This window comes from Astatotilapia calliptera, chromosome 19, assembly GCF_900246225.1.
Source record: "Astatotilapia calliptera chromosome 19, fAstCal1.2, whole genome shotgun sequence".
Taxonomy (NCBI): Eukaryota; Metazoa; Chordata; class Actinopteri; order Cichliformes; family Cichlidae; genus Astatotilapia; species Astatotilapia calliptera.
In genome coordinates, this window is record NC_039320.1 from 13,569,107 (window position 1) to 13,583,624 (window position 14,518).

General features: G+C 38.2%; 1 protein-coding gene across 2 annotated transcripts in view; it reads right to left on the minus strand.

The window, feature by feature from the left end:
- The window catches only part of rbks (ribokinase), a 52,543-nt gene that overhangs the window by 26,168 nt on the left and 11,857 nt on the right, over positions 1 to 14,518 (minus strand). For both annotated transcript variants that reach the window (XM_026151225.1, XM_026151226.1), the window contains exons 3-6: positions 5,833 to 5,965; positions 4,764 to 4,827; positions 4,387 to 4,449; positions 801 to 965 (exon numbers count right to left, since the gene is read on the minus strand). In XM_026151225.1, coding sequence (XP_026007010.1) covers positions 801 to 965; positions 4,387 to 4,449; positions 4,764 to 4,827; positions 5,833 to 5,965 — 425 coding nt within the window. The remainder of the gene's footprint in view (positions 1 to 800; positions 966 to 4,386; positions 4,450 to 4,763; positions 4,828 to 5,832; positions 5,966 to 14,518) is intronic.

Here is a 14,518-nt window from a genome sequence, read left to right on the forward strand (position 1 = left end):
TGGCTCAGTGGTTAACACTGTTGAAAGCTCTGCAGGGCTGTAACTAGAAAGCTCTCAGTTACAACTAATTTTTATACACAACAACAGAAAGTGAAGATATATGTCATCGCTGCCTCTGCTTGCTACTTCTGAGACTCAAATGCGTGTGGGGCCCATTTCTGTAATATCTTAGCTTCCTTTTGTAACCAGGAAATTTTTCCTCTGGGTTGCGGTCTGTTTAAAATCACAGCAGCTGGAACAGATTCTAATAATAAACAATGAGAGCAACTAATTATTACTACCTGACTAAATTTTCTCCCTTTTTTTTTCTCCAATCTTTTTTTTTCCAGTGAATGCATGAAAGGAGGCTTGTGTGAAACCTCAGCTTAGCCAAGTATGACCAGAGGCTCAACATGGTCATGAATGAGGATTAGGACAGAAGCGGTTATATAGTCATATTTTTGGCAAAATTATGAAGGTTTGGAACATAGCGAGCACACAGATGGCCTCTGTGAAGTGGATTGGATTGCACAAGTAGTTTGAGAAGATTCCACAGACATTTTGATATTTCTTTGGACTACCAGGATCTATTCTAACAACATGAGTCCACAATAACCACACCCTCTGTTTTTTGTTTTGGGGAGAGGTTTTATGACTATTGTGTTACTATAGGTTTACTCTTTGTTCTGTATGGATACATCATACTGAGTAAACGTGTACTGAGGATTTCCAAATCTTTGAAATCTCAGCATGCAAAAGGTGCTCGGTAAATGATTTACTTTCTGACTTCAGAAACATGTGAGGAGGATATACTGGCTCACCTTTGTTGTCGCGAGCCATGCACATCGCCTGCAGGGACGTCTGTGGACTGATCTCCAGCTGGCATACCAGGACTTTTGTGTGGCTGATGGCTGGGAGAGCTTCCTGTAGCTCCTCTGCACCCAGCAGCATGTTGGCACCGGCCACAATTACAATGGCATTCTCACCTGTCCGTGAACGAACATAGAGACATGTGAGACTCCACTGGAATTTTCAAAATCATCAATATGCCATGACATGAGAAGAATGAAATGTAAATTTCAGTTTTTAAACTTTGGCCTACAAAGACAGGAAATATTTCTGTTTTCTAAGCAGCAATGATTTTCCACCGCAGGAACTTCTCCCTGAGACTAGGATGCTTTGGAGTGTATTTCAAGACAAATATATAAATATAGATACTGCCCCGGTTGCTGCTATCAGTTGGAAATAAGCATCAAAACATCTACCACATTGCTCAGGTGTATCTGAGCTTCCTAATGCATGTATTCCTTTGGAGGCACTGTTCTCTACATAGTTAAAAATGATAATAATTCACAGATTTTTTTCATTACTTTTCAACCACCTGAAATAAGATCCAGTTACATTTAAAATGCAAGTTTTATCTAAATACTTATTTTAACAGTTCAAACTGAACTTTGAAGCAAAGTGTGAGACCATTAGCAAACAGGAGAAATAGGTTTCTGACATATTTGAGTAGACTTCCATATGAAGACCCTATTTTTTCTTTCAAGCAGCAGTTTCCAAAGCTGATAGTTAACACTAAGTTAACAAAAACTTCAGTTGCTTTAATGGCCACTTGAGGCTGTCTATAAAAGTGTGTGAAATTAGTGAATTTTATTATGTTCAAAATAGTTGGTATGTATGTGTTTGTTACACCTGCACAGTTTATGGATGAAACATGCTAACCAATAATTTAGGAGGCCACTGTCTCATCCACAGATAGTCATTCGTGGCTCAAAAACCAACATGGCAAAGGGTAAAAGACTAATGTTGAGGTTTAAAACCAGTGGGAGAATTCACAGTGGTTATGTCCATGATTTTATCACACTTTTTTTAATTGAATCTGAAATTCACTCAGTCAAATTATGCTGATTGGTGAGCGACAGCTGGACACCACATACCAGACAGTTACAGCAGTTAGCTGGTTTGATTTTACTTGACAGCTCACACTCTTTTTAGAGTGAGTTTCAGTTTCTTCCTTCTGGAAAGGCTTAATGTAGAACAACACAGTGTAAAAATAACTTTGTTTCAGCAGACATCATTCAGAGGAACAAATCTTAGCTTGTACATCTTGTATGATTTCATTTTTTGGCAGAGTGTTGTATTTTATTTCTGTCTGTGTTTTCAAAATTGTGCATGTAAGGACAGATGACTCAACTCTGCAAACCAAATCTATCTACCGAAACAAATAAAGTAACATGAATCTCAGTAGTATCAGTTCTATAATAAAATTTTCACAAATTAATATTATAATTCTGTCTATGTAATATAGCTCAATGTCTTGTCAGTAAAAGTGTAAGGATAGTCAAAGAAAGTATTAGCTAGTGTAACATGTAACTGTAAAATACTGTAAAACAACTTCTTACTTGTGAAATTTTATTCCCTGTTCCCTTTCTTGTAGTGTTCCCTTCATTGGAATATCCAAAAGCAGAACAGAGTTTGTCATTTAATATAAGAATGACGCAAAACCCATACTCAGTTCCCTGAACAAGACGGCAGCAATAGAGATGTGCCATGTATGGGATTTCTAGGAACTAAAATAAGTTAAAGGGAAATTGTTTGTCTTTGCACCGGAAATGGCCATTTTTTCATTTGGCCAAGTCTATGAACTTTAGGAACCCCACTGAGGCATTTTAGACAGTCCATGCGAGTCATTTGGTTAATCCATATTCAATTTTAAAACAGCGAGACTGTAAAAAAGCCGGGGTGGTAGAGAAAGACTGAACATGAATAAATGAGAGGACTAGCGTTAACTACAACAAAGGAATTGGAAAAATAAATAATTAAGTCCCTAAGCGTGAGTCTTTTAGGCTGTGTGTAAATGGAAACAAACAACAGTATGAAGTTAACATAATTTCCTTAGGGATTCTGAACCTGTTATTTCCTTGAAAAAAAAAATATCTACGAGTAAAAAACATGTAACAAGCAAAAACTTTGGTGCAAAAGCACATCTGATGTGATGGTCAAGAGGTAAAATTGTTTTAAATTATAATCTTTAATAAATAATTAATTGTATTATAGTTTTGTATTATATGTATGTTTTTATTTTCTTTTGATTAATAATAATTTTTTAATATTTTTAATATTAAAAACTCAAATTTCTACATATTTTTTCAAAATAAAAAAAATAAAAAAATGCACATTCGGACAGCGTGAGGGTAGGGTTTGGGAGATCACCAATGATGACTTAAATCTCACAGGATGAAACACAAACTAAAGAATTTCATGTGATAATATTAAAGTATGCTATAATCTCTAAAAATTATGTTGAAGCTTTTTTTTTTTTTAAATGACTGAATTAAGTGATCAAAGATATCATGATGATATTCATCCATCCACCTATTTTCTACCACTTGTCTGTGTAATGGGGACAGCGGTCTAAGCAGAGATGCCTAAGGCAGACATCACGGCATCAGCCGAAAAACATAATCTGTATTATTATTATTATTATTATTATTATTATTATTATTATTGTTAATTATTATTATTAAAAATGATATATTATTAAATTACTATTTTATATTTTCATATAAAATATTTTATTTTTATTTTATGTAGACAACACTCCATTTACATTAAAACTAAAGGCATTTCCTTGATATTGTTATTTAATTTCGCATCATTTCTAAGTACACTGTAATTTGAGGGGGGTTTTTTTGTTTTGTTTTGTTACCTGTTACAAACGTGATCTGAATCTCTGATATTCGGTTGTTTTTTAAAAAATATATTTTTATTACTCATCACATCCTTAAATAGCTAAACGCATGATATTGATTTAATAGACATTTTAAACACTAAAGTGCCACTTTCAGCCTCACCTACTACCTCGCCTCTCATAGATGTTTTTAATATCCTCACCGTTTTCAACAGAAATTGCTCCCCATGTGGAAAGGCTCACAGTTAAACACACAACTGTCCATACATCTTATTGTGTGGACATCACAGATGCATATGTAGTGAAATTCAAGTCTAAAACTGACACCACAGTTTAAAATAACTTTTTTTTAGTTCAGGTTAATCCCCTTTTTGTGCCAGGGAAACAAAGAAATCTTCCCTATATAAAGTTTTTCATCTCTTCATTGCAAAATATTTGAACTCACATGAACATTGGTAAAAGGCATCCTTTATCATTTGATATCAGCTGATACATCTTTGCGTTCCTGGTGGATACTCGGGAGGGCTTGACGCTGGTGTTCGTCCAAGTGTTTTTATGACTATAAACAGGTGTTATAGCAGTAGTGACTCAGTGGGCTGAGCTGTCCTGTGTGTGTATTAAAAAAAACAGTGCACTCACAGGCCCCCATGCACTCTAGGCTGTACATAGAGGAGGCCATGTGAGCGAGGCTGTAGGTTAGCGGTAGAATTTACCTGCATCGTCGACAGTGATGGAGGCAGCTCCTGTGACTGCATCAGAGCTCTGCTTCACAAATTCTGCAACAGAGAATGAAAGTATTTGTTTGTTCCTGCAAAATGGAATATTCACCATACATACCTCTGGCAAGTAAAATGTTAAAATACAAACCCTACCAACTGTCAGAACTCAGAGCAGAACTTCAGTAGCTTCAGTATTAACAAAGCCAAATGATTTAACAATAGGGAGAACTTGCCAATGTATCCAAAAAACCTTGAAAAGAATTGGCAAAATGCAGACTGAAAAAGGTTGGCTCTGAATGTGAACTTATTGCAATGCACCATGAAAATGGAAACCAATTTGGCACGCAACGTGGAAAAACCCTCTTTCTTACCTGTGTGGACGCCGTTGTCCTTGAAATTCTGGATGTAATTGTCTCCAAAGAAGTCTTTTCCAACCTAGAAAAGATTGAAGGCAAAACGATTACAACAAAGAGAGTGTCAAGCTGGGTCAGACTTGGTTAGCGGCAACTTTTGAAAAGTGGTATACTCAAATCTCTGTTGGGCTGGATTTTCGTGTGCCCTGCCAGCATACTGGCATGGTGCCGCCGCCGAAGATGTGCAAAAACGAACACACAAAAGTCAACAAACGCACACACGCGCAAACACACGACCAGCTGCGCCAAGCCTTGAAGACACGATAACCCCGCCTTCACGCCTCTTCATGCCCACCTCGCTTTCGTTTTCTTTCCCTCCTGCCCCTCTTCCCCTGATCCGCTCTGGGATGTCCACATCTGTAGCTACTTTGGGTTGTGGAAGGGGTCCCCACCTTGCCCCGAGGCGCTTACTTCGAACCCACGCTTTCCAAAAAACGTGCCAAAATGCGGGCACTTCTAACTGCCTGTGATGATGGGTTGGGATGGTATTGGCTGCTTGGCCCCATTCTCTTTGAAGAGCGGCCTTCCATCTTGGCTGTTTTTGACAAGCCCGGGTGTCTATTTTTGGGTTCTCCCCATGCCCGGAGAGCTCCTCCCGCACTGGGTTGTTATCGATCGGGCCTCTTTGTTCTGACAGAGGTGGGGCTTTGGTGCTTTAGTGCTCAGGTTGAAAGGCCATGCTGAGCTTACTGATTGGAGACTCAGGGTTGCACGATATGGGAATAAGCTTGTTTGAAGGCGCGCAAGTGTAGGTGGGCGTATGCATGTGGTACGGTATTGATCAAGAGAAAATGAAGGATGGAGAGTCGATGGAGTGAAATGACTGAAGTGTGAACGAAGCTAAAAGGTTTTGAAGAGTTGTTAAATAGTTGGTGGGCTTTGGTAGCTGATGGCTGATTATCTGCACTGAGTAAGATGTGGACGAGCCAAAGGGTGGACAAGAAAAAGTGTTTCTTTTTAAAAAGAGAGAACACATATTAATGCTAAAATCCAACAAAAACTCCAAACTTTGACTGGGGTGCCATACCTTGCAGACCATAGCAGTTTTGACTCCAAGTCTGGCAGCCTGTATGCACTGGTTGGCCCCCTTTCCTCCAAAACCGATGAAGAACTTGTGACCATGGATGGTTTCCCCTGCTTTGGGTAGCCTTGGTGCCTTGCTGAGAGAAAACACAGTGTGTAACTATAGTATTTACAAAGAGAAACCCCTCATGGGATTGGGAAAATAAAAAATGAAGGATTCCTCTACTTGAAGGAATGCTTTGGTTGGTTTTTTTCATCTCTTCATACTGCACATAACAGTTGGAAAACCTTCCATCAAAGTTAAAAAAAAATGTTTTGTTTGGCACTGCGAGTGTCAAAATGTGAAGAAAACCCTTCAGGGCTCAAATCCTTCCCTAGTTAAGCTATTTATTTATCACTGCAAAGCGTGCAAAACCACACAAACAAAGTTTTTTTGTGGAGTCTGCTGAGGATTATATCTTTTGAAGGTCTTTCACTGAGAGGTCAACTTAATGCAAACATTGCTGGAATGAATGGAAACTTGTTTCCTTCAGTGTTTTTTCCCTGTCTTTTTTCAAAAAGAAACTTGCTTTATAGATTTAAAATGTACTTTTGTACCTAGACATTCAGCCAGATGTGCCAATACAAGTGTCTCCAAATTTGCAAATGATGCAACCATTGAATCCCACAGATGTCTCAACTTGACACTGGCTGTGCACGTAACGCCTGAGTCATGAGATTTGGTCAAGTCCAGCCCCTGCCCTCGAGGTTGATATGCCACAGGTGGGTGCCCTCAGGAGGAGCTGTCTGTGCCCTAATTCTTCCAATCACAGAGCCAGAATGGGTAATGAGTAACAGTGCATAGACAGCAGACAGCTTCATGTTGTATGTCAGGACTCTGCGGTTTGGCTCTGGGCAGTGCTGGACTGAGGCCAAAGGGTTTGCGGGTGGCAAAATGTTGTCATAAACTTGTTTTCCTCCCTGTTGTTGCTCTTTTTCGTGCCTTTGTGCGCGTTTGTGTGTGTATGTCAGCGTGTTTGTGGCAGGTGTGCTGTTACAGTAAGTTCACTCAATCCCAGGATTTCCAGTAACTGAGAAGCCGGTGGCAAACACTAGAGGTTGTTCTAAATGCTGCTGTTTTTGCACAACCGTGTGAAAACAACTGACATACCCCAGGCTATAACTGGATGTAAGGTCAGTCAGGCTAAAACGTGGTAAGAAGGAAACAGAACAAAGGTTTAACACATAAAACACACACATTTACACATTTACACACTTACACACACACACACACACACACACACACACACACACACACACACACACACACACACACACACCCCTTTTTTCAAAAGTTTCCCACCTGTGTCAGCACCATGCAACTCTTGAATAAGAACAGCACTGACACTGACATATTTTAATCAAGTGTCAAAAACCCAGAAGAAGAAATCTGAAATGTGATTTTTTTTTGTGCCTAAAGGCAAAAAAGGCAGAAAGAAAAAAATCACAAAGTCAGCATTACAATACAGAAGCTAGAAAGAAAAGGGAGGCAGTCATGTCATCTGCCATTAAGACAGTTTGTTTTGGTAGCACAGAGGCTCACCGCGAGGTTTCACAGCTCACAGTGGCAAAAGAAAATCCCAGAAACAGTTTGACAGAAAACCACCTCTGAACCACAATGTGCCATTCAGAGACTTTGTTTTATTTGCATAGATTACCAAATCAAAACACACCTTAAGCCCAGGCAAGCTGTCTCCTGATGTCAGACAGCCAAGCTAACTTGTTGCTTGCAAAACCTTGCAATATCTATGTACCTATATCCATATTTATATAATGTATCACAGATGATAAGGATAAGCAGAAGTGTACAGTTCTACTACTGTTTACATTCAGGGGTGCCATCATTCCTAAATTGATGCATTGTGAGTCTGCTCTGACTTTCCGAGTGGGAAACCTGAGTTCAGGGGGCGTTCCACAAAATTTCAACTGGGAACATGGAATTTCAGACTAATTCAGGAATGCACCATTAATTTCACACAGTTTTTTTTCCTCCTGGCTCTGTACACTGTCACTGGGAACATTGCCCTTATAAGGTCATCTAAGGCACACAGATGCCCCACCCACCTCCTGTTCAAATGTTGCACATACCAGGGGCAGCCAATCAGAAGACATCTGGCTTAAAGGGAGAGTGACCTTCAAAGGGAGAGGATCTAAAAGGGCTTTTTTCAGACTGGATGAACTGAGGGGCTGTAGCAAGATGCAATAATAGAACAATAAGGATTATTTCGAAGTGTGAATCACTCAAAGCTACTCTAATTAGAACACAGGAATAAAAATAAGGAGCTGGAAGTGAGCAAAAATAAAAGTCCACTCTAAATTCTAGTACCAAAGCAATGCAAGAGTCATCATAAGGTGCTTTAAAACATAATTGAAACTCAGTGATACTGTAGGAGCAGCACCTGGTGACAGTGGTGAGAGAGAAAACTTTTCCTAACAGATGTAACCTATAAAAGAACTAGGCTCTGGAGCCAGTTGGAGCAAGGGGAAAGCATAAATAAAAAGTGTCCAAAGAGGCATTTGTGGAAGACCAGAGTAGCATACAAAATACAGAAATCCCCATAGTTTTATTTAGACAGTTTCATGGAGATGTGATGCAAATATTTACAGAGACCAAGACGTCTAAATGACTGTGCGTCAGCCTCCTTTACAGTGTTTTGTTTTTGCTGTATTACCAGTTGGAATTTCTTAAACTTTGCCCCTGATAAATAACCCCCTATAATTATTCTAAGTTACCAAAAAACTGATATGTATGGTATGCATGGCAAAACTACAACACAAAACACAACACTTTAAAATAAATGTAATAACTCCATAGTGAAATAGCTGCATTGAAAGCGCATTTTGTGCAAGTCTTACAATAGAGTTACAACAATAATATTTAAAGGGATGGCACAAGATGGTAGAGGCAAATAAAAATGTCAGATTGTAGTAAATAAACAAACATACCAGACTTTTTCTGAATTTTGTTGACTAAAACTTAACATGTTTAAAGCCTGCTACAAAAGTAGTTTTGGTCTCTACAATTAATTTCTTCCTTCGTAAAAAGTCCATGATTGATGGTTTCTTTCAATAACTCATGCATTTACATTTTATTAAGGTTTGCATTTTTAGGATTAGAGCTACTTTTATTTATCGCTTCGGACTCTGTAAGGCTTCACCTCTGTTAACTAGAGTCACTGAACTGGTCCGCTATACCATGACTGTAGTGTTGGTGCATTTTGGATGCAGTTGTCTGACAAATAATATTACTTTCTAACTGTACTAACAGATGTCTAAGATTTCCAGTTTTGTTGGGAGAAATCTTTGGTTTTTATTAATCCGTTATATAGCACTAATTAACAGGTATCCATGTCTCTCTGTTGACCCTGTGTTGTTGTGTTGAGATGGTGATGGTTACAAAGCTAAAGTCAAAGCTTAAACAGATGGATGACTTAACAGTGGCAACAGGCATCTATAACATGCAGTTATTTTTGCAATAATACTGAGTCATACTGTGGTGTAGCTAGTGAAATGGCTAACATTTCTTGTTGTGTTGAACGGTTTAAAGGCTGTGTGGAAGAGCATTAATCCGCATCCTTCCTACAAAGGTCCCTTATCAATGCCCAAATTTCATTTTTAATCAAAACATTCAGGAAACTGATGTTAGTGACAAAGTGCCAATTTGGCTTTCCAAAAACTGTTAAAAAAATGAATAAATAAGTAATGAGCCTAACTATTGTGGATGACGGTCTTACTCCACATTTGGCCGACAGCCACCTGAAGCCGGATGAGTGACAGGTAAGATAAACAGATTTCCAAATTCCTAAATAAACCCACCCACGCCTGTTCAAGCCCAGAGAGACACTTAGCTATTGTTGTCTGCGGTGAGTGTACCAAACAAACAGGGCGGTTATGTGCTAAAGTGCAACCTTAGTGCATTTTCTCCCACGGAACCAAGAGGCCAAAAGCAGGTGTGCAGTGACGTGAAGTGTTTGCTTTCAGGCTGGCCCTCATTTCCCTCTCCCTCCATCTCCATTAAAGTCATTTCTCAGCTGCTGGTGAGCAACAGGGGGGAAGCAGACATGGACAAAAACAAGCTGATATGATGTTTTTGTTTAGATTTTTCTGGGGGGTTTTCTGGGGAAAGTTAGAAATGTCTTTCCAGTTCCAAGCACAACTTCCAAAGTGAACTTGCAAAATAGGATGAGGGAGGTCATGCTTTCATTTTTATTAATTGAAACTTTATTAAACTACAGAACAGTGGATATTGGGTGGTTGTATTAAACATAATAAACATTTTAACTGAAGTGTAATGACCTTCAGCTCTTATTATGACTCAGACAAGTGGTTGTTTTTCCAAGTTCACGCATGGCTCAGAGGATAATATTATGTGCTCATCTTATATAATTCTCCTTGTCCACAAAGGTCCTTTTAGCTGACGTTCCAGTAAATCAGAACAAGGTGAGCAGATTTAACAAAGAACAGGCTGAGTGAGGACAGCATACCTTACATGGACATGGCGAAATGCTCCACCAACAAGAGGTGCAGTGTGTGAGTATACGTGGGTGTTTATATTTGTGTGGTCACACCATTTGTTGGAGTCACATGTGTGATGCCATTTTTTACGTGGTGGTCTATAATCAGGCTTGGCAAACCAACAATTTCAGAACACGGGAAATACAAATAATAAAATTAACCTTTATGATGATTTGCTAGAATGTCTAAAGTTTAGCAATACATATGTTTTTCCTCATCTCATATTCTTAGCTTAAACATTAAATGTACATCGTTTTATTCCTGTGTAGGCCTTACCCATCATTTTGTTATATTTGGCTTCCAAGAAGCAAGAACTCTCCAGGGTTTCTGAAGGTCTTTAAGCAATTTGTTACTAGCAGAATATCACAAAAAACATATATGTTGTTCCCATTCCTTTAGTTGTATCTACAGCTACTAAGAACTGAACATTTAGCATACCTCTGCCTGGTGTGCAATGTGTTCTTAAAAAATTCAGGGAAGTGGAGAAGTGGAGGGCATAATAAGTAGCAGTACTAAAAAATATCTACAGCAGATGAACAGTATTGAAAAAATGTTCTCAAGGCCTGACACAGACCTGAGAGATTCCTATGGCACTGAAGCCTCATAAGAAATGGTTTCAGTGGAGAATGCCTATCAAGAACCCATCCTTAAGGAGGGGAAACAGGCAGAGCTGGCTGAAGTAGTACGGCTCTTTAATTTCTCCTATTTTTTAAGCAAAATTAAAGACATGAAGGTTGGCTCGAGCCTTTTGCACAGAGTGATGAGTGATGTTAAAAGCTGAGTGCTTGCTGACCTCCAGCCCAGTGGAGCTTGTTCTTCAGCAAGTAACAAAAGCAACAATAAGCACTCAGGTTTGTAGTAAAGAAGCATCCGTTTCTACCATTAAAAGCTAGAGCGATCAATTTGAAGCGTCTTTGGGCTTTCAACTTTGCTGTGTGTTACAGCTTTGTGTTAATGCTTAAACACTCCAAGAAAGATTGTATGCATGTCTTCATTAAGGTAGAGATTTGTGATTTTATTAACTGTTAACAATGAGAAGTGTGACAAATGACTTTCTTCAGGGAGTCATTAAGTATTACTTACAAAAAACAGTAATGTAATATATATTATTTCTCAGTAACTCCAACACTGCTAAGAAATGAAGTACATTCTTACTGTTTTCATAGAAATGTATTAAGTGTTGCAGGTCTGGTGTTTTCAAGGAGGAAGATATCACCAATGATCTTCAGTTGCTGCTGCCCACCAAGAAATAAGGCAAAGGTTACAAGGCTATGCCAAACAATGTAACATCCATCGCTCTATGTGAAAAAGATTATTTATAGGAGGAAAACATTCAGGACAGCTGCTGATCTTCCCCAGAGTGGATGCTTAGAGTAACAAAAAATCTAAAGAGCTATATCTTAGAGTTTACAGGCCTCTGTTAGCATGTTATATGTTAAAGTTTATGAGACTATGACAGTACATTTATAGAAAGACTGAACAATTATGGCTTGTTTGAAAGGGTTGCCAGTAGAAAACCTCCTCTCTGTAAAAGAACACAGCAAGGCAGCTTAAGTGTAGAAAGTTGCATCTAAACAAACCACAAGACTTGTGGAATAATGTCCTTTGGACATATGAGACTAAAATGGAGATGTTTGGCCATAAAGTCCAATGGCACATTTGCAAAAACAAATAGCACAGCTTATCAGCACAAACACCTCATACTATCTGTCAAGCACAGTGGTGGTGGGGTGATAATTTGGTGTTGTTTTGCAGCCACAGGACCTGGGTACCTTGCAGAAATTGAATCGACAGCAGCAAATCTATAACAGAACAGCTGAAAAAGAGAATCAAGTTGTTGCCATGGCCCAATTAAAAGTGCAAACCTCAATCCAACCAAAGTGCTGTGATGGGATTCTAAAGGAGCTGTGAATGGAAAAATACCCAGGCATCTTTTTAACTAAAGTAGCATTGAGAGGTGTTGGCCAAACGTCCCCCAAAATGATGTGAGAACAATAGTAAAGTCATACATAAAAAGATAACTTCAAGATATTGCTGTTCAAGGTGATTCTATAAGCTACTGAAATAAAAGATGCCGTACATTCATTTCCATATGACTGTATATAAAATACCCAAATTGATCACCATGATAAAATGATATCTAAAGCTAAAGGCATAAAACAACCAAAAATCCAATCTGCATGGTTTGTAGTTGTGTTTGTTCTCGTTCAGTCCGAGTGTCAGCTTTTTTTTTTTTGTTTTATTTTATGAAGCAATGTTATTGTACTATATTCAGTTTTTTAGGACATCTTCTTTAAATTCCTACTATCACGAAAGCAACAGAGTTATTGAATTACACATCTAAGTTTCTACTACATTTATTAAACAGTTTTTATTCATTTACTTCAAGTCATTCTATGTTTTTTAGTTATTTTATTGTATTCAGTTCTTTCAGCTTTAACTTGAGTATTTCCCTTTTTGCTTTACTTTTTGCTCATATTGTATTTTATAGTGCTACCCTATTTTTATTAAGGTTTTTCGTTGTTGTTGTTTTACTGTTTTGGCTGCAGAGAACAGGGATTTTCCAACTTTTGAGATTAAGTGTATCCTGTCATATCCATTGTCCAAGCATTTCACTACATATCGTACTGTGTATGACTGTGTACGTGACGAATAAAATTTGAATTTGAATTTGAATATCTTAGACAATGATCACCAAAACCTTTTGTCAGACCAATTTGGCAGTTAACTGACTGAATGAGTCATTTAAAAAACAAAAAAGATAACCCAACTTGTTACAGTTGTATTCTGAATTTGGATTTTAATTCAGTTTTTGGTGCTGTTTTGGTTTTATTTTCTTTTTTTTATAATATAAATAGACGCTACTTACCCGGGCAAAAATGTAAGAAGTTCAGCATAAAATTTACAATACATGATTTACATGAGCCCTTGTAAAAACAATAAAGAAACCATATAATTTGTTTTGAAAGGACGAGACGTGGTGTATTTTGGATTTAATCCATGAAAATGTTAGGATACTCAGGCTTCTGTCTCCTTAGAATAACTCCTCAAAAAAAGCTCCTTTCCTGCCGATAATTGTTTTTGGTGATATCATTTTTACAGAGTGGTGATTCAGTCTACTGTGAATCTCTTTTTTCCTTTACAACTGCAAAGTTTCTTACTTAGTTAGGCATTAGTGACTGCTCACAGGAAAAAGCACTGTTACATTTTTATCCATAAAGCAATGCTGGATAAGTTAGCAGTCTAACATGCTTTTTATTCCAGGTTATGATATATAAGGGAAAACAGCATTTTTTTATTACTCACCTTGCACATGCAATATTTTTCATAAAAATCTAAGCTTGGATTTGAACCTTGGATTATGGTTACTTGTGTTGTTAAATTTAAAAGAATCATAATAAATGTATTGAAGAGGGCATATTGTGTATTTAAGAGTATCTCTTGTGGCAGGTTTTAGACCATCATGTTGTATATCTTGTATCTTACATTATATTTGTTACGCTTCTAATATGTTTTGAATTTGTATGGTTTCTACCTTGGCCACTTCACCCTTATGAAAGCAATTTGATCTAAATAGCCTAAAAATGGAAGCTAAAATAAAAAATAATAACAATACCTCAGTGAGCTGTAGGGGGCACTGTATGGCTTTGACAATGGGTTCAAAACCTGAACCGCTCTGCACCTCTTCTCTGTGCGCTGCAGATTGCAGCCAATCAAACACAACCTTTTACTGCCTAACAACATGCACAGCCTGATGGATGCATTTGAAACTAAACACTGCAGAAATCTGCCTTACATTTGGGTGTTTATATGGCAGAAGCAAAAAGAAAAGGAGCGTGTGTGTGCGTGTGCGCCTCTGCTGTCTGTCAGTTAATTGTACTGCCACCCAAACACTGGCTGTTCAAGACAACTGGATTTCTAACTTCAAAGTCATGCATATCACTTTGAAGGGCTGCAAATGTATTCCCCTATCCACATTCTGATCTCCATCCAAAAAAGCCCCACCACACACACACGCACACACACACACACACACACACACTCCCTGCCACCAAAAACAGGCCATTTCCCATTAGCTTATTAGAGCCTTAATTGACATCTCCTGCCCCTCAAAGCAGAAAGTCACTGCTTGAATT